We start from the raw sequence: 21218 nt of genomic DNA, 5'->3' as shown, positions 1-21218 counted from the left end.
GTAATTTATAAAGCACATGGTGATTTTCTTCTGAAGTTCCTTGGTCCGTTCCATTATCCAATGTATGTTTGAATACAGATATTAAAATGCCCCATGTAGGTTTCTTGTCTTTACCTTTAATGGGATGCGGCTTTAGGGGTCATCTGGGTTTAATGTCAAAGGAGAGGGGAACTGAGACTAGGCACAGAAAAGGAACTAACTACCTCAGCAGTTAGTTTCTAGAAAAGAAGCAGTACAGGAGCTCACATTTTCTTTTAAGACGTGATTGGTGGGGGTGGGAGGTGGTGATAGAAGGAGATAAAGATCTACTGATAGATCTCTGGATGATTTGACATAGATTGACAAGGATTTCTGTCTCCAGCTTGTTTAACAATGGCAACAAAATGACTTCCTCTAACTAATAGTGCAGAGAGGGAAGAGGAGAAAAAATTAAGAAAGCAGGGCGGTGGGGGAATAAATAGAAGTATTTTTTGTGTGGAAGGACAGTGAGCTTAGTTCCAATTTCGTACTCAGAACAAATCCCTGGACACAGAAATTTTTCATTCCGAGTGTGTGTCTTTTGCATCTGGCTACAGTTGGTGTGTTTTGGAGTTCTAGTAAAGAATGAAGTAGATCCCACAAGCCTGATGCCTGCCCATCCCTGCTTTAAGCAATGTCCTTTGCCCTCCTCCATAATCCTAGATTTGGATACTGGCTGTGGTTACTCAGCAGTTAGTGACAAGGTACTCTTCATTGGGTGACAAAGGAAGTAACGTTTTTAGAGCAGTGAGTCTGCTCTGGAAGCCTTCAGTCAAAATATATTTATTCCTCTCCAGGGCTGAGCTCTGAATAAATTTGAAGCTGAAGCCAGCTGCTTGCATCCCATCCGTCCAGCTGTGATATCACCAAGGAACCTCCCCCTGCCACATTTCCCTGAGCAGTTTTGCACTTCAAAAATAGGTTTTTGTTGTTGACATCATATAATTAAGGGAATGAACGAACAACTACACATGTAGTGTTTTTTAAAAATATTTTAAAGGTGGACATCTTACCTGAAGCACAAGAGGAGCCAGACTGACACTGAGCCAGCCTTCAATTTGCTACTATGCATGTTGATCATTTCCACTGCAAACCCAGGTAGAGCCTACAGCCAAAGAATATACTCTGAGTTTTCTTTTTTCATATTATGTTTGTCTTCATCCTATACTAGGAATTCAGACATCCCAGGGTAGAGTCCTAACACTGAAAACCAATCAGTAACACAGAAAACTGATCATCCTGACTCAGATTAAGGCCTGGTTAGCCAGTTGTGTAGGTGGGATTTAGTGTCGCCTACTGTGAGTTGTGACAAGTCACATTCTGAATGAGATGGACAATTTCTCTCCCTGCCAGGATTTTTCTGGGAAATGGTTTTTTTTTTCCCTCTCAGGTCCCTGCCTGAATTTTTGGCAAAATCAAATGGCACCCCCCCATAAAGAGCCTCTGAGGCCTCATGGGGTCTGCAAGCAGAGGAGGCTTTGCAGGATCAACGTGTTGCCGCATTGCTGAGGATATAGAGGCAAAGTCAAGGCACAGCAACTGCTCCAATCCCAACAGCCCATCTTGATAGAAGTTGGAACAGAAGCCTTGCTGGGAATCCAGTTGCTCGTCAACCCCTCCTATTTCATTAAACAGCTCTGGTTGACTCTTTGCAACTGTGAGTCATTTAAAGAAGGGCTTTTTTGTCTGCACGACTGGACAGCCTTCCCGTCTGCTGCAAAGGAATTTCATATTCCACCCCCCCCTCCAAATAGCTCCAGGTCTGTAACAGTTTATTGCACAGCCCTGCACTCTTGTCTTACTCTAATGTAGTGTGTGTGTGGGGGGGGGGGAGTTAAGGAATCCACCCTGCACAGATCAAACCTCTCCCTTTTTCTCCCTTCCCCCTGGCAGCTGGGATTCTTAATGTGTTAAGCAGGCTGCTGCTTTTGCTGAGGAACAAATCTCCATTTCAAAGCCTGTGTGTCAACTTTAAGTGGGAACACACCAATGCCCTATGCAACTTCTTTTGGGGGAAGGGGAGGGGGAAATCCATCAATTCTTTAAAATATATGTGGAATGGGTTTATAAAATAAGGTGGAGATTCTGGCAAAGTTTATAGCTTCTGAGGATAGGGTAGCAAATGTTTTCTTTCCAACCAGATTCATACACACATACCCAAATTGGCACTGCAAGCAAAAAAATGGGTAAAGCAAGCAATGAGAGGATGGGTGGGGTGGGGTGATGCTGAGCTCAAAGTTATGCAGTTAGCAGAGGCCAGATGAAAAAGGGGAAAGGGGGGGCTTTTGTTAAAGTATACACGCGCACACAGGCACCCCCCCTGATATAAACTGTCTTGACATTAGATGGTCTTGTTTTTCTAGGCTTACAAAACCAGAAGGATTAAATTAAGAACAAAATGGGGAAGGGGGGGAGAGAGTTAAACTCATGGCCCAACATTCTTTGGCAGAGGAAGTCTATTCTCTGCTCCCCTCGGGTCCACGTTGCAGTGTTCCATCCACAGGACTCAGAAAGGGGGGTGCAAAAAGGTTGGGTGTAGTCCCTTATTGTGTGGGGGGAGCGGCTGAAGTACTTTTGCCAAAAAAAGAAACTAATGAGATCCATCTGTCGGTGCTTTTGCTAGATTCATAACACAGGTTTGGGGATGAGGGTGGGGGAGAGAGAGAGAGAGAGAGAGAGAGATGCTGAAATAAGAAAAACATAGGCAAATGCAATTCTTACAAAACAAAAGCCAAAAAAAAAACTCACACAAAACGCAAGAGAGGCCCGAGAGCAGAACCGAGGGCTCGATCCTGTGGGATAGCAGTTGATGTTATGGTTGCAGAGAGAGCTTGTGTCACTGATGTCATCTGGAAAGGAAGGAGGAATTCCACAACTGGGTCTGGTAAATAAAAAGTATGGGGGGGGGGAGAAGATTCACAGGCATTTCTTCTGTTAAAAAAAGAAGAAAGTTTAAAAGACCATTTGTTGCTGAAAGCTTTAGTCAAAGTTGTTGTATCTTGTTAAGTTAGGAACTCAAATAGTAGAAAGCACCCCTTCTTTTTTCTTAATTTTAGAACCTCCCAAATCACCAGTTGTTGTGAAAAAATCCACATTCTAAGCAGCGACAAGGCGGTGGTAGTGGTGCTGGCATGCTCAGTTGCGTGGTAGGCAGCATTCAAACATCAAGAGGAAAATCCCATTCAACTTTTTTTTAAAAATCAGACCAGATGGAATTTGCTTCTCCTCTATCTAGCTGGATTGCTTTGATACTGGACACATGTTTGTACCCTTCCAAAAAAGTCCATCTGGTTTACTTTAGTCGCCCTCTGACTTTTGGCATTAAACCGCACTCCCTTCTCTGATGAAGGGGATGCATGTGCCTGGGGGTGGGTGGGGGAGCTGGGGGTTGTCTTTTTCACCCTCAGTCTATTAAGGAGGATTACAATGCAGAATCCGCAATTGTACACCCACACACGCAAACACTTTCTCTCTCTCTCCCAGCCCATCCCTGCTGCAGTACTATACAACTCTTTTTCTCTGCTCCATCTTTCCCTTGTCTACATCAGTCCCTTCTGCAGGACCAGTCAGTTGCTTCCTTTACGAACATTTTGGTGCAAAGGGGAAATGTGAAAACTAATTATTTCTACACCTACCTTTTAAGAGCCAGCTAAATGACACAGGAAAGAAAACAGCAACAATGCAAGACCACTTTCAGAGTCACAGTTCTGCCACAAGCAGGAAAAGCGGTGGGTGGGAAGGAGGGAGGGATGATATTGCCCTCCCGCCTGCCATTGAGAAATTAAACTGAATCGAAGGTGGGAAATTTTGTTTCACACACACCCCTTTCTGAAAATCCATGCCAGTGACAATCGGGTTTTCCTTCCCCCTTCCAGGTTTTACCCTTTAGTGACCTGCTTCAGTTTTAAGGAGAGATTGCTAAGGGTGTCATCATTCCATAAGAATGGATGGAATTTTCTAGCTAATTTCTGGTTAAGTTCAGCGCTATTTCAATAAATCATTTTAGAAACTTTGTTTAAATACAAAAAACGGCCTTTTATGCATATGTGTGGGACCAAGGCTGAATTTTGATTGATTCCATTCAGAAATTTAAAACAGAGGGGAAATGGTTAGCAAAAAGTCATTTAAGTCATTCATTAGTAACTTTAAAAAATGTTAACTATTTTTTATACCGGGGATTAATTTTCCACGTGAGGTATTTTTGTAACTTAGGCTGCAGTTTCCTTGGATGGAATTTGAACTTAGTGGGACTTATTTCTGAGCAAAAATGTATAGGATCAGGCTGTTATATGTTTGTTCTCACTCTTAGGACATAGACACACCAACATTCCTAAGAGATTTACTTAGAGGGAAAAAAGGAAAATATAGTGGCAATCAAATATTTCCAGAGGTTGCATAACATTCAACAAAATGCATGTGTGTGCATTTGTAACATACGATGATCTGCACTTAGGGCTTTTTCTGTTGATATTTCCATTGATATTTGATTAAGAATTCCAACATGTGGATCGACTCATTTGGGTTTCAGATGAAGACTTGGGCTGGGATCTCACAAACATTTTTGGAAATCCATTCTTTTGAAAAAACAGTGGAACTGACTTCCATAACCCATTCCTTTGAAAAAAATCAGTGGAATTTACTTCCAAACAAATTAGTCAGAGTACTACAACAATTTCACTAAACATGCTCCTCTTTTGTTGTTTTACAGAAACAACATACAAATGTGACGCTTCCCCATAAAGTCATTTCAGAAGCTACCCAAATATTTTTGAAATTTCTTGAGAGTTGGCAGGAGAGATGGGAAAGGATTAATAGCAGATTCCCCCCACCACTCCCCACACACAATAATTACAAAAATTAGAGCATAGATATACATTTCAGTCTCTGCCATATTTCTTCAAAGAGCAGGGAAAAGAACCTCTGCTGAAATAGAATTCCAGTTCTTTTCAAAAGTTAAATGACCTGTCTAAATTTTGAAAAGAAAAAAAAATTCAAAGCCTTCTAAAATGATCCCAAGCACTTTCCAATGCCTTTTTAATAACCCTTTTCTTTCAGAAAAATATAGGTCCCTCTCTTTGGCAAGCGGGCATTGTGGGTTACTCTGAGAAGTATGCATTGCAGTATTTAACCACTTTATAAGATTTGACTGAGGGACATCTCACCAACAGATTGCTTTTGAATCTGCTGCTGCTTTTGACAAAAACTCAAAACTGAATTTGCAAATAACAAGTCTGTTTAATAAAGGAAATGTAGTTTTAAAAAGACACCTTTTGTACAAAACATCTAGGGGGGGAATAGAAATGTACAAATGCAACAGAAAGAAAACTGCAGCTTAAGGCAGGAAAAAAAACTTTCTTGGAGGTAACAAATTCTTTAGCAGAAATCGCCATAAGGAGATCCTCACAGCCAGGGCCCAAATTTCAGCAAAGGGGAGAAGGTTCACATTCCACCCCGCATCCCCAGTGTTATTTTCATAAATGCAGAACATTACTTGCAAACGTTCAGAAACAGAGAGGAAAAAATGAGAGAGATGGGAGAAGTCTTCCTGGAACCATACCAAAAACTGTAGTCTCCAAAGGGGAGTTGGTGGGCGATATGTTTTTGCAGGGGGTGGGGGAGCAATTCCAAACCTGGCTCTCATGAAAAGTTTAAGCAAAAATGTCCTATTAAGGGCCAACCCAAACAGCTCGCAGTCCTCGTGGCTCCATGGAAGGGGGGGTATGGCACAGGCAAAGGGAGAAAAAAAATTAGTACCCAAAGAAGGAGGGGGAGAAGAAAAAAAAAACCTTTCCTTTCTCTGACCCTCTCCATATGTTTCTAGATCCTTGCTGGTGTTCTCTCTTTCTCTCTCTCTCTCTTTTAAATAGAAATATATAATTAAATTTACAAATGCTATTTACAATTTTAATTACAAAAAAGACACCCTTTAATAGTTAATAAAAACCTAAAGAAAAAAAGTTTTAATTAAAAGGATACAGTTTTAAATACTTCAGTTTCTCTCCCTCATTCTTTTTCCTCCCCGGCCTCCGTTTTTCGCTGGGATTGTCAAAGGATGTCTCAGCTCTGTGCAACTGGACCCCTATTCCCCAAATTCCAGAGAGATCCCCTCCAAAAACACCCCACACACAGAACTCCTGAAGGGAGGCACATCTGGTGTTTTTTTGTTTTTGTTGCAGTTGTTTCAAACTTTGGGGCCGGCAGCCTTGGCTCTCTCCACCACCTCCACTGTCCCTTTTTCAAACGGTAGTCTCCCCATGTTTGCTGTTAGTTAGCCTAGTATAGAATTTCCTCCAGGAGTGAAGGGTTTTGCCCGACCAGATCCAGAAGCCCGAGGTGATGCCCACAATGAGAGTCATGAGATACTTGATCATGTAGACGGTGAAATCGGGGTTCATGCGTGGGGTATACTGGAGCGGGCAGGGGATGGCCAAACTCTTGCAATTCTGACTAATCCAGCTTCGCTCCCAGTGTTCGCGAAAGGCCTGTTCGTAGAAGTAGCAGGCGATGACAATGGTGGCCGGCACTGTGTAAAGGACGCTGAAGACCCCAATGCGCACCATGAGGCGCTCCAGCTTCTCTGTCTTGGTGCCACCATGTTTCATGATGGTACGGATGCGGAAAAGTGACACAAAGCCCGCCAACAAAAAGGACGTGCCAATGAAGAGGTAGACGAAGAGTGGAGCCAAAACAAAGCCCCGCAGTGGGTCTATGTTGTTGAGCCCGACGAAGCAGACACCACTGAGAAGGTCACCATCAATCTGCCCCATTGCCAGTATGGTGATGGTCTTGACTGCTGGCACAGCCCAAGCTGCCAAGTGGAAATACTGTGAGTTAGCCTCTATGGCTTCGTGGCCCCACTTCATGCCTGCGGCAAGGAACCATGTGAGGGACAAGATAACCCACCAGATGGAGCTGGCCATACTGAAGAAATAGAGCATCATGAAAAGAATGGTACAGCCTTCCTTTTTGGTGCCCTGCACCACAGTCCGATAGCCGTCATCCTGGAAGCGCTCATTGCACACCACACGTTCCTCCAGTACAAAGCCTGCAATGTAGGCCACCGAGACCATGGTATAGCAGCCCGAGAGGAAGATGATGGGCCGTTCTGGGTAGCGGAAACGCTGCATGTCCACCAGATAGGTGGTGACGGTGAAGAAAGTGGAGGCGCAGCATAGAACAGACCAGATGAGGATCCAGATGCGAGCAAAGCGGATCTCCTCCTGGTTAAAGAACATGTGTCCATCGGTCTTGAGGGGTTCACAAGGTGCAGCACAGTCCTTTTCTCCAAGGAACTTGTAGTTGAGGTAGCTGGGCACCTTCAAGACACGTGGGCAGTGGAAGGGGTGATCAAGAGTGGCATAGCGAGGAGGCCCTGCCGTACCCTGCCCAGCAATAGGAGTGGCACTTGTGATCAGTGCTGGTGATCCCCCTTCCTCTGAGTGGTTCTGCCCCACACAAATCTGCTCTGCCCCGTGGGGGGGGAAGTTCTCACAGCGGAGTCGTTCTGGCCACTGGAAGCCAAACTTGTTCATGAGGGCTTCGCAGCCCTGGCGTGCCCGCTCACAGATGGAACGGCAGGGTGGGATGGCCTGCTCCAGGACGGTGCACACGGGGGCATACATGGAACACAGGAAGAACTTGAGCTCTGGGGAGCATTGGACCTTCACAAGAGGGTAGAACTGGTGGACTTCCAAGCCAGCATCCTCTTGGCTGGTGTGCCCCAGCAAATTGGGCATGATAGTCTGGTTGTAGGCAATGTCGGTGCACAGCGGGATGGAGATAGGTTGGCAAAAACCATGATCAGGGATAGAAATGCCCTTCTCCCCGTGGAATTGAGCCCAGCAGTATCCTAGAAGCAGCAGCAGGCAGTGGGCCAAGGACGCGTCGGCAAGGCGCATGGTGGTTTTCTCCCCCCTCTGTTCTTACGGACACCCGATCGCCTTGTCTCCTCCCCAGGACGAGCGGCGATCTGTCACTTCCTTTGGGCACCCGAGTCCTGGCAAAAGTTTCCGAGTTTTAGGGGATCAGCCTGGGAGATCCAGGGGAGGCAACTCCACTCACCCAGCGGGAAACTCTTCCTTGCTGTGCGTCTCTCCCAGCGCCTTTCGCGTCCCTTTGTGTCTTCCCTCCCCAATTAGTCAGTTTCAAAGGAGGGCCCCCGGGCTGAGCTTCGCTTCGCCCAGCCTTCTCCTCTTTCTCCTCCCAACTTAATCAATTCCAGGCCGGCCCCTCTTCCTTTCCCTCTTCCCATCTCCATCAAAGAGACCTTGGCTGCCTAAGCCCCTTCCCAAAATTTCTTCTCGCCCAATCAGATTCAAACTCAGGGACCGGCCCTCCTCCCCCCTTCCTCCCTTCGTAGGATTGGTCAGCCACTGAAGGGGGAAAAAATTAACGAAATCACGAATCAGATGCCAAAACTCTCTCTCCCCTTTTCCCCTCCCTCGCGCAATCACGAGCCTGTGGCTGCTTTTAAGGAGAAATAATTTACCTTGGATGATGATTATTCACCTCCCGCCACAATTATAATTATTAGCAGGCAGATTACTTTGGTTCAGTTTGTGTGGGCAGCACAATTCCCTCCCCTCCCTCGGATTCTAATAGGTAAAGTGCAATGCACCGCCTCTCCCTTCTCTGTGCAAACAATTTCCAGTCAAAACACACAGAAAACTGCGAGGGTGAGTTGCATGTCCCCCCCCCCCGGATTCTGTTGCCTGTTGATTTAACCAATCCAGCCCCTGCTCTTCTGTTTGGCAAAACCCTCCAATCCTGCACACTTCCACCCAAGGGATGGGGGTGGAGTTTAAAGCCTCCCCCTTTCATTATTAACTTTTTTAAAAGGATTGAGCCCTCTCTCTTTCTGGAAACCATTCTCCTGACCCAGAAGTTCTGCCTCTGACACTAGACATTTGGGAAGCTGGCAGTGATTACTGCTCTTCTCTTGCTCAGAGGCACCCTTGTCTACATTGTTCTGCTATATATATACACCAGTGATTGGACATGAGGTATGGGGATGAGCCCTTCAGTTTAGACCTGATGCATGCCCTCCTTGGAAAGGAATCTTCTCCAACAAAATGACTGATGATTTACTGGGATTGGAAGAGGCCAAAGGGATCTGAATCTATGGGTGCTGCCAGACAATCCGTTTATTGAGCAGCCAGCTTGATTTGTTTGCAGAAAGATTAGATGAGATTGTCTATTTAATGAACATTCATTCTAATCGGTTTGCGGGAAGAATAATGATGTTATATCAAAGCAAGTGTTATCCTGCACTTTCCAGTGCATTTTCCCATTCCTTATTGCAAGAAGTCTGATCTTTTGAAGAAGCAGGTTTCTTGCACAAGATCTCCCACTCAACTGTAAATGTGCAAACTGAATTTGCCGGTATGCAATTGAATCCCAACCAAAAGTAGTGACAGTCTAGAATCACCCTATGAATCTCAACAATTACATATGCAAAAATTGCTGAAATAAAGCCCAATTCACAGCTAAGCTAATGTACTTAGATATAAATCAATTTAGCTTTGATGGAAAAGTCAGATTATAGTCAAGTACTTTGTCTTAGAGAGCCAGTGTGGTGTAGTGGTTAAGGTGTTGGACTATGACCTGGGAGACCAGGGTTTGAATCCCCACACAGCCATGAAGCTCACTGGGTGACCTTGGGCCTGTCACTGCCTCTCAGCCTCAGAGGAAGGCGATGGTAAACCCCCTTTGAATACCGCATACCATGAAAACCCTGTTCATAGGGTCGCCATAAGTCGGAAATGACTTGAAGGCAGTCCATTTCCATTTCACTTTGTCTTAATATGGACACACATGGGAAATGCAACGTTTGGGAAGAGAGTTTAGGGGCCCCTCCAGACAACCTGTTTATTGAGTATCCTTCTAGTTTTGCTTACATAAAGCTTACATGGAGGTTAGATTATATCCTGTTTTTGGCTGTGAACCCACTACTCTCCTACAGCAAAGTGTTTCCATTGGCCACACCTGGAGGGGGAACTGCTGATCAGTTGCAAAATCTCTTTGAAGCTGAATTTTAAAAAAAATGCACTCAAGCTGTTCCCACCAGGTTTTACAGTAAAAAGGGGTGGGGTTTGACTAGCATCATGTGCCCCTGTTTTCAGAAGACAGAGTTGGGGATGCACTGGAACTGGCAGAACGGTGAGTGTGTTTCTACTCTTTATTGAGCATTCATTTGTTGTGATTTGCATGTGGAGTGGTTATACAACAATGAGCATTCATCTTAATTTGCAGGATGTTTAGACGTCTTTCTGTTAGTTATTCATTCCTCTCACACCTTTCAGTGCATTTCTGCCACACCTGCCAAACTGGAGAAAGTCCTTTTTTAAAAAAGTGGATTTGTTGTACTAGAGTGACAGAATGTTTTCATCCATTTTCAGTGTGCAAACCTAAAACTCTGGCATGTGATTGAATCACTCCCACAAAATACTGAGTGCCCCTCCAGACTCTTTGTCTGTGTCTGTGTGTATTCTGCAACATGTCAGTGATGCAATAATAGTGCATTAGTGGTGGATAGATACTGGACCATTCACATATTCTGCTTTAATAGTTGTTCTGCTATGCTTCCCCAACGTTACTGCATTATTGTAATCTGGAGGGGCACTCTTGTGCTATAGCACAATAAAAGCTGGGCAAAATAACGGCAGAACATTTGTGGTATGAAAAATTACAGGATTTTAGCAGGAAGCTACAGGAACTAGAAATAAAGCAATGTGTCCACTCCGATATGTTTTCAGTTGCAGATAGTATTGAAGGCAGGTTCACGTATAACCAACCCTGATACCATCATGAGCACAAATACTCATGAATGCAAACAAAAAAAGGAACTCTGGAGAAGCCCTGACAGCTTAGAGCGGCCCTAAATCTAAGGTTCAAATTCCTGCTCAGCCATGAAACTCACCAGGTAACCCCAGGCAAGTCATTCATAGCCTAATCTTTCTCAGTGAAGGGCTGAAAGCCTAATACATTGTTGCATGCCACCCCAATCTCCAAGCAGTGAGAGATTTCCAGGGGTGCCGATGCTTATCCAGGGTTTGGTTTCCTTGGAAAGAAGGTTAGCGGAGACTATGGTGTCTTTATGAAATACGGTTTGTTTATTTGCACACATTCCAACCTGAGCCTAAGATGGAGGGATTCAAAGCATTAACAGTCCAATGCTTTTCCATCAGGTTTACGGGAGGCATCCTAAAGCCATGGTGAATTGAGCCAGCCTCTTTGCATGTCTCCAGTTCCCAGCCTTTGCTCAGACTAAACTAAAAACACAAGCCTCTCTTTTGGCCCCAGGAGGGGGGTGCTCTCCGGAAGAGTTTCAATAACAATACAATCTCCCTGCCCCATTTGCCAGTTAATGGGCACTTGATAGACCCATTAGCCCACCTGGCCACCCTATTAGACTAACAAAGGAGACTCATCTGACCTTCTCAGCTGCAGAGCCCACCTCCAGGTGCAGGGTTCTAAAAGAGGCTGGAAGGGGACTCATAGAAATTATCTAAAGTTCCAAGGCCTAATATATGTAACCTTACAGTAATTGTTAAAAGCATAACCTATGAGCTGGGCAGATGTGTGTGTTCCCTTATTCTAAACTAGCTCAGCCATGAACTTGCTTTAAATTAACAGTCCTATACTCAAGTTCCAATGGCAAGGGGCGACACCAAAATAACTTAAGATATGCTGCTGACAAAAAGAGAGACACCAGCAGAACTGCCCAGCTGTCCCTCTGCTGGCAAAGCTGTTTTGCTGGTGAAGATACCCCAGTGGCATGGTGTCCATTTCCCCAGTTCAGAAAGGCTAAAATTAGGGATCTCTTTCTTTAGCAATGAAGCAGCTTAGACTGGGAGCTTATGTGAGAGCTGGGGGCTGTAGCCCCTCTGGACTTTCAGCCAAGCATTGGCCTGGGTATGTGCTTTTATATGTCCCCCTCACCTCCTAAGTAGCCACATGTGCAGCTAGCTAGGCATTTTCCCAATAGTCCTGAAGCTCCTGCCTGGGTCCTCATCTCCCCTGTTTCTGATGCCTTGAGAGGTGACCATGAGCTCAGGAGATGAATGTTGAGACCTCCAGCTCATCAGGGTCAGCGGCAATGCAGAGAACTGTTAGGGTGTCCTGCTCCAAGGACACCCCAGGTTTCTGTTCTGGACATGACTAAACCCTGACATATAGCCAAAGTGGGGCTGTGTTGTGGGTGGCACAGAAGATGAGCACACTGACACAGTGTCCTATACTCCTTCAATCAACAGCCACAGCTACCCGGTGGGCTGAGCTATTTTAATGGAGAGATTGTCATGTGGGAAAATTCATCCTTGGAGTCTGTCTCTCCATTAAAATTGATAAGATTGCTGTCCCCTTGGCATTAGCAGTGCAGGGACAGTGATCTTCACTGAACGAGGAAGTGCGCCAGGAGGGGAGGTTAAAACTTGACCCCATCCCTCCTAAGCACACAAGATTGCTGCCTTCATAGTACTATTAGCAGCAGGCCACAGGAGGAGTGGCTGAGGACTGTAAGCAGCCTGTAGGTTGACTACACCTAATGTAGACAGTTCAGATCTTATAAGATTTTCTGAGCCAGAAGCAAGGTTAGAACAGGGGTGAGGGGATGGACAGTGAGCTGTGCCAGCTCGGGCCCTACACTAGAACAGAAAATGAGACATTGTGATTGTACAACAAAGTTTGGCTCCTGCTTTGAGAGATGAGACAAGTGCGCTTAATTACAAGTCCTCTCAAAGACTACAAGATTACCGTAGTTTCCTCTGGCACTGGCACAGGTTCATTGACTTAAATGGGTCTACTCTGAGCAAGACTAAAATTGGATTCAACTTATTAGTATTGTTATTATTTAGATTTCTTATCTGTTCCTCCCCATGAACTTTCAGAGTGAGCTACAACAATTTAAAAATACAATATTTAAAACATTTTTTTCTTATATGCAGTTTTTTAGAAGTAGAGGAAGTTGTTTTTTTCACAAGACACATTAATTAATTAATTAATTGCTGATTAGCAAGCTGACTAAATGTGAGCTGGATGGAACAACTATCAGGTGGATACAGAGTTGGCTACAGAATAATAAAGAGTGCTTATCAATGGCTCCGTCTCAAACTGGGGGGATGTAACAAGCAGGGTACTGGGCTCAGTGCTCTTCAACATTTTTATTGATGACATGGATGAGGAGATGCAGGGAATGCTTATCAAATTTTCAGATCACACAAAATTGGGAGGGATAGCTAATACCCTGGAGGACAGAAACAAAATTAAAAATGATCTTGATAGGCTGGAGCGCTGGGCTGAAAACAATGAAATTGAACAGGGATAAGTGCAAAGTTCTACACCTCAGAAAAAGAAACCAGGTGCACAGTTATAAGATGGAGGATATTTGGCCCAGCAATACTACATGTGAAAAGGATCTTAGAATTGCTGTTGATCACCAGCTGAACATGAGCCAACAGTGTGATGTGGCTGCAAAAAAGGCAAATGCTATTTTAGGCTGCATTAACAGAAGTATAGTTTCCAATCACGTGAAGTCCCAGTTCCACTCTATTTGGCACTGGTTAGGCCTCATCCTGAGTACTGCATCCAGTTCTAGACACTGCACTTTAAGAAGGATTCAGACAAACTTTAATAGGTTCAGAGGAGGGCAACAAGGATAATCAGGGGACTGGAAACAAAGCCATATGAGGAGACACTGAAAGAACTGGGCATATTTAGCCCTGAGAAGAGAAGACTGAAGGGAGATATGATAGCACTCTTCAAGTACTTGAAAGGTTGTCACACAGAAGGGCCAGGATATCTTGATCATCCCAGAGTGGCACGGAATAATGGGCTCAAGTTACAGGAAGCCAGATTTCGGTTGAACATCAGGAAAAACATCCTAACTGTTAGAGCGGTACGACAATGGAACCAATTACCTAGGGAGGTGGTGGGCTGTCCAACACTGGAGGCATTGGAGAGGCAACTGGACAGCCATCTGTCAGGAATGTTTTGATTTGGATTCCTGCATTATTATTATTATTATTATTATATTTATTTATTTATTTATTTATTTATTTATTTATTTATTTATTTATTTATTTATTACATTTGTATACCACCCCATAGCCGAAGCTCTCTGGGCGGTTTACAACAATTAAAAACATTAAAAACAAGTATACAATTTAAAAACACTTAAAAAAACAATTTAAAAGCATTGAGCAGGGGGTTGGACTTGATGGCCTTATAGGCCCCTTCCAACTCTACTATTCTATGATTCTGTGAATACATGGAATTTGCTGTTCCAGGGTGCTGGGAAGGCCACAAGCTGATAACTTTTAAAGTAAGGATTAGACATATTCAGGAGAGGGCTTCCAATGGCCCCTGGCACTGAAAGCTAAGTGGGACCCACAGAGGAGAGGCTGGTCAACAGTCCTAAGTCATGATCACTCAGAACTGAACAAGGGAATGGAGCAACTCCGCTGTGAGGGAAGGTTGCAGCATTTGGGCCTTTTTAGTTTAGAGCAAAGGCAAGTAAAAGGTGACATGATAGAAGTGTATAAAATTATGGGTGGAAAAATGGAAATGGACTGCTTTCAACTCGATCCTGACCTATGGCGACCCTATGAATAGGGTTTTCATGGTAAGCAGTATTCAGAAGTGGTTTACCATTGCCTTCCTCTGAAGCTGAGAGGCAGTGACTGGCCCAAGGTCACCCAGTAAGCTTCATGGCTGTGTGGGGATTCGAACCCTAGTCTCCCAGGTTGTAGTCCAGCACTCTAACCACTATGCCACACTGGCTTTCCAAAATTATGCATAGCATAGAAAAAAGATTTTCTGCCTCATAGCACTAGAATTTGTGGACATCCAATGAAGCTGAATTTCGGAAGTTTCAGGACAGACAAAAGAAAGTACTTCTTCACACAGCACATAGTGAAACTCTGGAATTTGTTCCAGACTGAAACAACACAGTGATGGCCACCAACTTGGATGGTTTTAAAAGAGGATTAGATGAATTCATGGAGGATAAGGCTATCAGTGGCTACTAGCCATGATGGCTATGCTCTGCTTCCATAGTTGGAGGCACTATGCTTCTGAATAACAGTTTCTGCAAACTACAGGAGGGGAGAGTTCTCTTGTGCTCAGGTCCTGCATGCAGACTTTCCATGGGCATCTTCAGCGGTGTCACTAGTGGGAGTGCGGGGGGGGTGCGGACCTCCGGCGTGCGCCCTCCCAGGGGCATGGATGGGGGGTGGCTGGTCTCACGCACATGCATGCGCACACACACTCAGCAGGAGATGCTGACCACGCGCTCCAGGCTGACAGTGGAAGGTCCGTCCCAGCTTCACCGCCAGCGAGTGGGCGCCTGCTTTGGGTGCGCACAGGACCAGGTGCCGGAGGGCCCTTGGCAATCCTCCAAATCTTGTGTTGAGCATGTGTGTGCATGCGAGGCCAGCCACCCCTTGTCCATGCCCCTGGGAGGGTGTGCGCCAGAGGGGCACCCAGCTGGAGAAGCAGGCCTGGGAATGCCGGCACGCCTCCCTCGCCCCGCTGACTCTGCTCCCGGTCTCGCCCGCCTGCCTGCCTCCAGGGAGGAGTTGGCTGCTCCGATGCCGACCCGGAGCACTTCTCGGCTTCTTTGCTGGGCAAGGGCGCGGGCGCCCTGCCCCGTGACAGGGCAGCTCTGGGTGTCACCCCCCTCATGGTGTCACCCGAGTGCGGTCCGCACCCCCCACACCCCACTAGTGATGCCGCTGGGCATCTTGTTGGCTACTATCCCAGGCTATGGTCTGAAGGCACATGAGGCCAGCACCCTGCTGAAGCTAAGCAGGGTCAGGTCTGGTCAGTGTCTGGATGGGAGACCGCCTAGGAACCATATGTAAGCCGCCTTGGGTTTCTATCATGAAGAGAAAGGTGGGATATAAATGTAATAAATAAGTAAGTACTGTGAGAACAGGATGCTGGACTAGATGGGCCACTGGCCTGATCCAGCAGGCTATTATTGTGTTCGGAGGCAGTATACTTTGGATTATCAGATCAGATAGGAAGTATAAGCTCAGGATTATCTACATTGATTGGCATCAGCTCTCCAGAGTCCTAGACAGGGGTCTTTCCTAGCTCCATTTATGGATGGTGGGGATTGAACCTGGCACCTTTTACATAAAAAGCACATGCACTGCCATGGAGGTGCAGTCCTTGCATAACAAAGGTAGTTGAGGAAAAGAATATGGGCCAAGATGGATCTCTGGTCTTATCCGGGTAAGGAATTCTTCTGTTTAAATGCAGTCTCACAACTGGAGCACAACAACTTTAAAGCACAGTGTATGACTGTCCTATTGGTAGGCCAAATAAAGAGAGACGAGTAAAGGCAACAGTGAGGGGCAACAGGGAACAGTGAGAGAGGAGCATAGGTAAACACACTGGCACCCAGTTCCAAAGATGCTGAGAGCATCAATAAGCATTGCACAGCCAGACTTATGGTTACCTAGCTGGGTCCTCAGCGGAATACAAAAGATTGCAGAAGGAGTTTGTATACCTCCTAAATGTATTTTCAGTATTTTGAAGAGACAGGTCCAGTAAAAGATTTTTCTCTTCCTTAATTTTTCTAATGCCCTGTAGGTTTATTTTTAAAGATTTAATAATTATATGGAAACTCCCTGCCCCCAAAAGAGATAAAGATCCCCTTGGATGTTTTTCCCCTCTCTCCCCCACCTAAACTGATATTCTCCATCTTTCTTTGAGTTGAGGGATGTCACTTTTAAGAGGTCCCTTTAATGGCTAGGTTATCCCTTGCTTATAATTGCCTCTTTTCACAGACAAAGAAATGCATTTATGCCCCCTTTTTCTTCAATGGCACCTCAAACAAGAAAATTCTTTAACATGTTGTTGTAAGGGTATATTTGGGGAGGGAGCAATTTAGGGTGGGAGGAGAAGAAAGGCTGGGAAGTATATCTTAATTATGCAAAATATAGGCGCCATTAACAAGCAAATCTTAAAGTAAAGGCAATTATATTTTAATTGATTATAATTGTATGTTGGGATTCTCCTGTTCTTATGGTGTGTGTGAGGTAGTGGAGTGCTACACCAGTTTTGGTAGGAAGGGAATTGTGGACTGAAACCCACAATTTATTAAAATAAATGTTTGATAATTATATTAATCTTGCTACAAATCTGTTTGCTCTTGTGTATATTGGGATGAACTGACATTTAAAAAGTGTAGAAAATTTATTTTATGCTACTGCAATGTGCAATGCTTTAACTTCATTTTCGCATTACAGAAAGCATGAATCATCAAGTTGGGTTGGCTGGTCATTAACTCTACATAATCTCCTTAAATTGCTCCTTATAATAATCTTAAAATGCACTGGTTTGGAACCAGACTAAGGTGGCAAGTTTAACTCCACCCACCTGGGAGTAAGCCCTATTGAATGCAGTAGGACTTGTTAGTTACTTGTGAGTATACATGATTAAGATTGCACTGTAAAGTACTTGACTTTAAGGCACAATCCTAACCTCCCCCCACATCTGCCAGCAGGGCTACTGCTGCATCCACAGCCTTGCTGCTCATAGCAGCTACAACAGAAGGCGGTGGGGGCAGGACAATTGGTCTGGTTCAGGCCCAATGATTCCCACTGGTAGGGATCCTGCCAGCTAGCTGCATGTTGAGTGTGGGAAAGGGGAAGTCAGCTTAGCTAGGAAAGCTGGGCAGAGGAACACCTCCACCTGATCCTACCCACCCCCTAGCTCAGCGTAGGGGTGTGGGTGTGGATTGCTCTGCTCATTTTCTTAGAAAACAGTTGGACATTAGTAATGGTTTAAGTCCCTTTAATTTAAGTGGGAACTAAATACAATGAACTTAGTTCTCACTAGGACAGTGGTTCCTAAACTACCCCCCCCCCGGAACCACTTGAAAGTTGCTGAGGGTCTTGGTAGACTACTTAATGATTTTTCTGCCTGTTGTTGAGCAATTGTAATGCACTGTGCTAGACGCTTTATTCCACTGAGGAATGCAGAGCCACCTACCCCATCACTTCTGGTTTGCCCCATCCCACCTTCTGGACGGATCGCTGGGTTACTTAGTTACACACACTGTCAACAGACCTCACTCTGGAAACCCCTGCGCGAAGAATTTATCTTGCACCTATTCTGTTAAAATGAATCAACCCATCCATCTTTCATCTTTTAAATGGAATGCAATGGGAATGACTCTATGCATCTGGTGTGCTGAGTGTGCTCCACGATGTTGAACTCAGTGGTGTGCATTCAGAGGATTTGCTGCTGGCTGCATCTGGTATTTGGAGGCTGGCAGGGGGTGCAGCATCCCACCAGGAACACCATCCTGTGCCCATAGTAACTATGTATCCTATTGATGCCATAATCCTGCAGATCTGAAACAGAAAATCCACCAGAGTTGCAGCTCCCTTCACCCTTTTTTCATGAAGCCTGCAGGTATGGCCAGTTAAAACAATCAGCAGAGAATTGAATGATGAAGCTTTTCCTGGACTATACCATTTTAGGCTGCAGGTGTGTATGTTTGTGGATATGTTAGTGGTCCCCTGAGGAGGAAATCCTGCATATAGAAAAACAGCAGGACAGAGGGAAGGCTGGACTAAAGCCAAGCTCCTGACATGCTCGTTTACTATAGGCAGGGAAGGGTTTTTTAGATGGAGAACATTTAGATACCTAACATCTCCTAGCCTTTAACACTTGACCTGCAGCCTGAAGTGGTATAATCCAGGAGAAACTTTATCCTGTGATTTTGCTGATTGTAAAGACTGGGCCTTAAAATGTATCAAAAGGCAATTAGGTAAAATATATGTATTTATTTTCCATAAAAATAATTTATAATACAAATATAATATTTAAAAGGCTCTGTCACAAGTCACCATCCACCTCACCTCAGATGATGAGGTGACCACTTGAAGGGCTGGAAAATACCCACACCTTGAATTGGGCCTCAAAACCAAGCAGGGCCCAGTGCAGCTGTTTTAGACTGGCTAGATCTGTGGCATACACCTGATCTCAGTTAGTAGATGCATTTTGTACTAACTGCAGTTTCTGAACTGTCTTCAAGGGCAGCCCCCCCTCAAGAAATTACAGTAGTCCAGATAGGACATTAGCAGCGAATTAATGTTTTAATTTAAACTGGCTGCCATTTTTTATCTGCTCTTATGTGATCTTTATGTAGTTTTATTATTGCTTATTACGTCATGTGGACTGCTTATTTTCTATTGTGTTTTACTGTTGTTAGACTTCTTAAGCTTTTTTTAAAATCAAAAGGTATGGTATAACTGTAACGTAAACACTAATATGTGAATGAATAGCTGTGGTAAGACTACCTTTGTTCGGGAAATGTTGCAGTTGGCATTGCAGACTCATCTGGTGAAAGATGCTTTGTGCCACTGAAGCCACCTGGGTCTCCACAGCTAAGACCAGCTCAAATAGCATCTACAGACTGTGAATCTGATTCTTAATTCTGTCTAGAACAAGCAACACAATCTTTTTCCAGGTCACCTACCAACCATTTTCTGTCTTATCAGAACTGAGCTTCCGTTTACTGGATTTCAACCAATCACCATTACCAATGCAAGGCACCAGTTCAGCATTTCCACAGCATTACTTGAATTAGATGAAAAGGAGAAGCAGAATTGGGTATCATCAGTGAACTGATGACACTGCACTCCAAATCCCTCGATGATATTCAGCTGTTCTTGTTCAACAGCATGGGAGACAGAATAGAGCCCTGCTCAGCTCCATAGCATAACTGCCATGTGAGATTGAACAGCAGTCCCCCAGCACCACTTTCTGAAACCAGGTAGGAATGGAGACCATTGCAATGCAGCAAGTACCAAAGGATACCATAGTTGATCACACTGAAAGCTACCAAGAGATCAAGGAGAATTTAAAAGGGTTGCACCCTCCCTGCCTTTCTTCCCAGCATAGGGTAATCAGTGCCCCAAGTATCCACTACCTGACTCAACCTACACGTCATCACACATAAAGACTTGAGAAGAGCCCTGCTTGATCAGGCCAGTGGTCCATCTAGTCCAGCACTCTGTTCTCACAGTGGCCAACTAGATGCCTATGGACAGCCTGCAAGCAGAACATGAGTGCAACTAGGGTTGCCAGATTCAGGGCCTGATCCTGTATCTTTAGGAGAAGAGAAAGTCAGCCAAGTGCAGGTGTTCTTCCAAGGCTGTAATGGGAAAAAACACAAGGTGGAACTCTCCCTTCCCCTGCACAACTTTTAAAGATACAGAAGACCTCTTGGAGGCTGGGCCTGGCAACCTTGGCTGACTTTCTCTTCTCCTAAAGATACAGGATCAGTCTCAGGCCCTGAGCCTGGCAACCCTCATTGCAACAGTGCTTTCCCAACCAGCAGTTTCCAGCAGCTGATATTCAGAGGCATACTGCCTCCGACAGTGACAGGAGGACATAGTAATCGTGGCTAGTAACCACTGAGAGCTTTATCCTCCATTAATTTGTCTAATTGTCTTTTAAAGCCATCCAAGGTGGTAGTCATCACCACCTCTTGTGCAGGCTACATTTCTCATTAAAATGTGTGTGTGCATGTGTGTGCCCCCCCTGCTTTTGTTCCTTTTCTTGCTGTAAGAAATCTTCTCTCCCCACCCCCACCTTGCACTTTTGGGGAATCTGGTATGTGTAATAGGACCAAGCCATCTGCCTTCCTGACTTGAGGTGGCCTTTCTTTCTGAACAACTGACCCTAACCCTTTCTTCTCTTATCTCTCCCTCTCTCCTCTGCCAACTTAACCTCCTCCCCCTCCTACCATCTCCTCTTACCCTCAGCATCTTATCTCCTAGCAGTTGTAATTCTTCCTCTGTCATATTTCAAAACCCCTCTTAGCTCTCTCATGCCTGACCCAGGCCTTTTATCTGGGGCCATTTTCCCCTGGCAACTTGACCCTTTTTAAAGCATAAAAAAGAATCCCTTCCCCTTTCTGCTATCTTCCTTTCTTCCCTCAGACTATTTTCCACGTTTTCTCTGATAGGCAGTGCAGGGCTGGGCTTTCCTCTCTGAAGCAACTGAGACCATGCCAGAATGCTCCTGGCTCCCTCAGATCCTACTGCTTGCTTTGTTTCAGGCTATTTAGGATATTTTTTCCAAATGAAGGCAGGCCAGTGGGTCTGATTCCACATTTGAAGACATATGATTTATCCTTATCTATTGGACTATTATTGCTGCTTTTGTATGAAACCATT

The 21218-nt window shown here is 44.9% G+C and overlaps 1 protein-coding gene and 1 long non-coding RNA gene across 2 annotated transcripts in view; one reads left to right on the top strand and one right to left on the bottom strand.

The window, feature by feature from the left end:
• The window catches only part of LOC133367203 (uncharacterized), a 114288-nt gene that overhangs the window by 84055 nt on the left and 9015 nt on the right, over positions 1-21218 (top strand). The window contains exon 4 of the long non-coding RNA XR_009758543.1: positions 1019-1116. This is a non-coding gene — a long non-coding RNA (uncharacterized LOC133367203). The remainder of the gene's footprint in view (positions 1-1018; positions 1117-21218) is intronic.
• On the bottom strand, positions 5252-8607 carry FZD2 (frizzled class receptor 2). The gene has a single exon (XM_061589922.1). It carries the CDS (start codon positions 7914-7916, stop codon positions 6255-6257), a length of 1662 nt encoding a protein of 553 aa, XP_061445906.1. The 5' UTR covers positions 7917-8607; the 3' UTR covers positions 5252-6254.

This window comes from Rhineura floridana, chromosome 11 (genome assembly GCF_030035675.1).
Source record: "Rhineura floridana isolate rRhiFlo1 chromosome 11, rRhiFlo1.hap2, whole genome shotgun sequence".
Lineage (NCBI taxonomy): Eukaryota > Metazoa > Chordata > Lepidosauria > Squamata > Rhineuridae > Rhineura > Rhineura floridana.
Note: the sequence above shows the minus strand (reverse complement) of the source record. Positions and strands in the feature narration are given on the sequence as shown.

Coding starts and splice junctions, on each gene's coding strand:
- FZD2 (XM_061589922.1), bottom strand. CDS start 7,916: ATGCGCCTTGCCGACGCGTCCTTGGCCCACTGCCTGCTGCTGCTTCTA.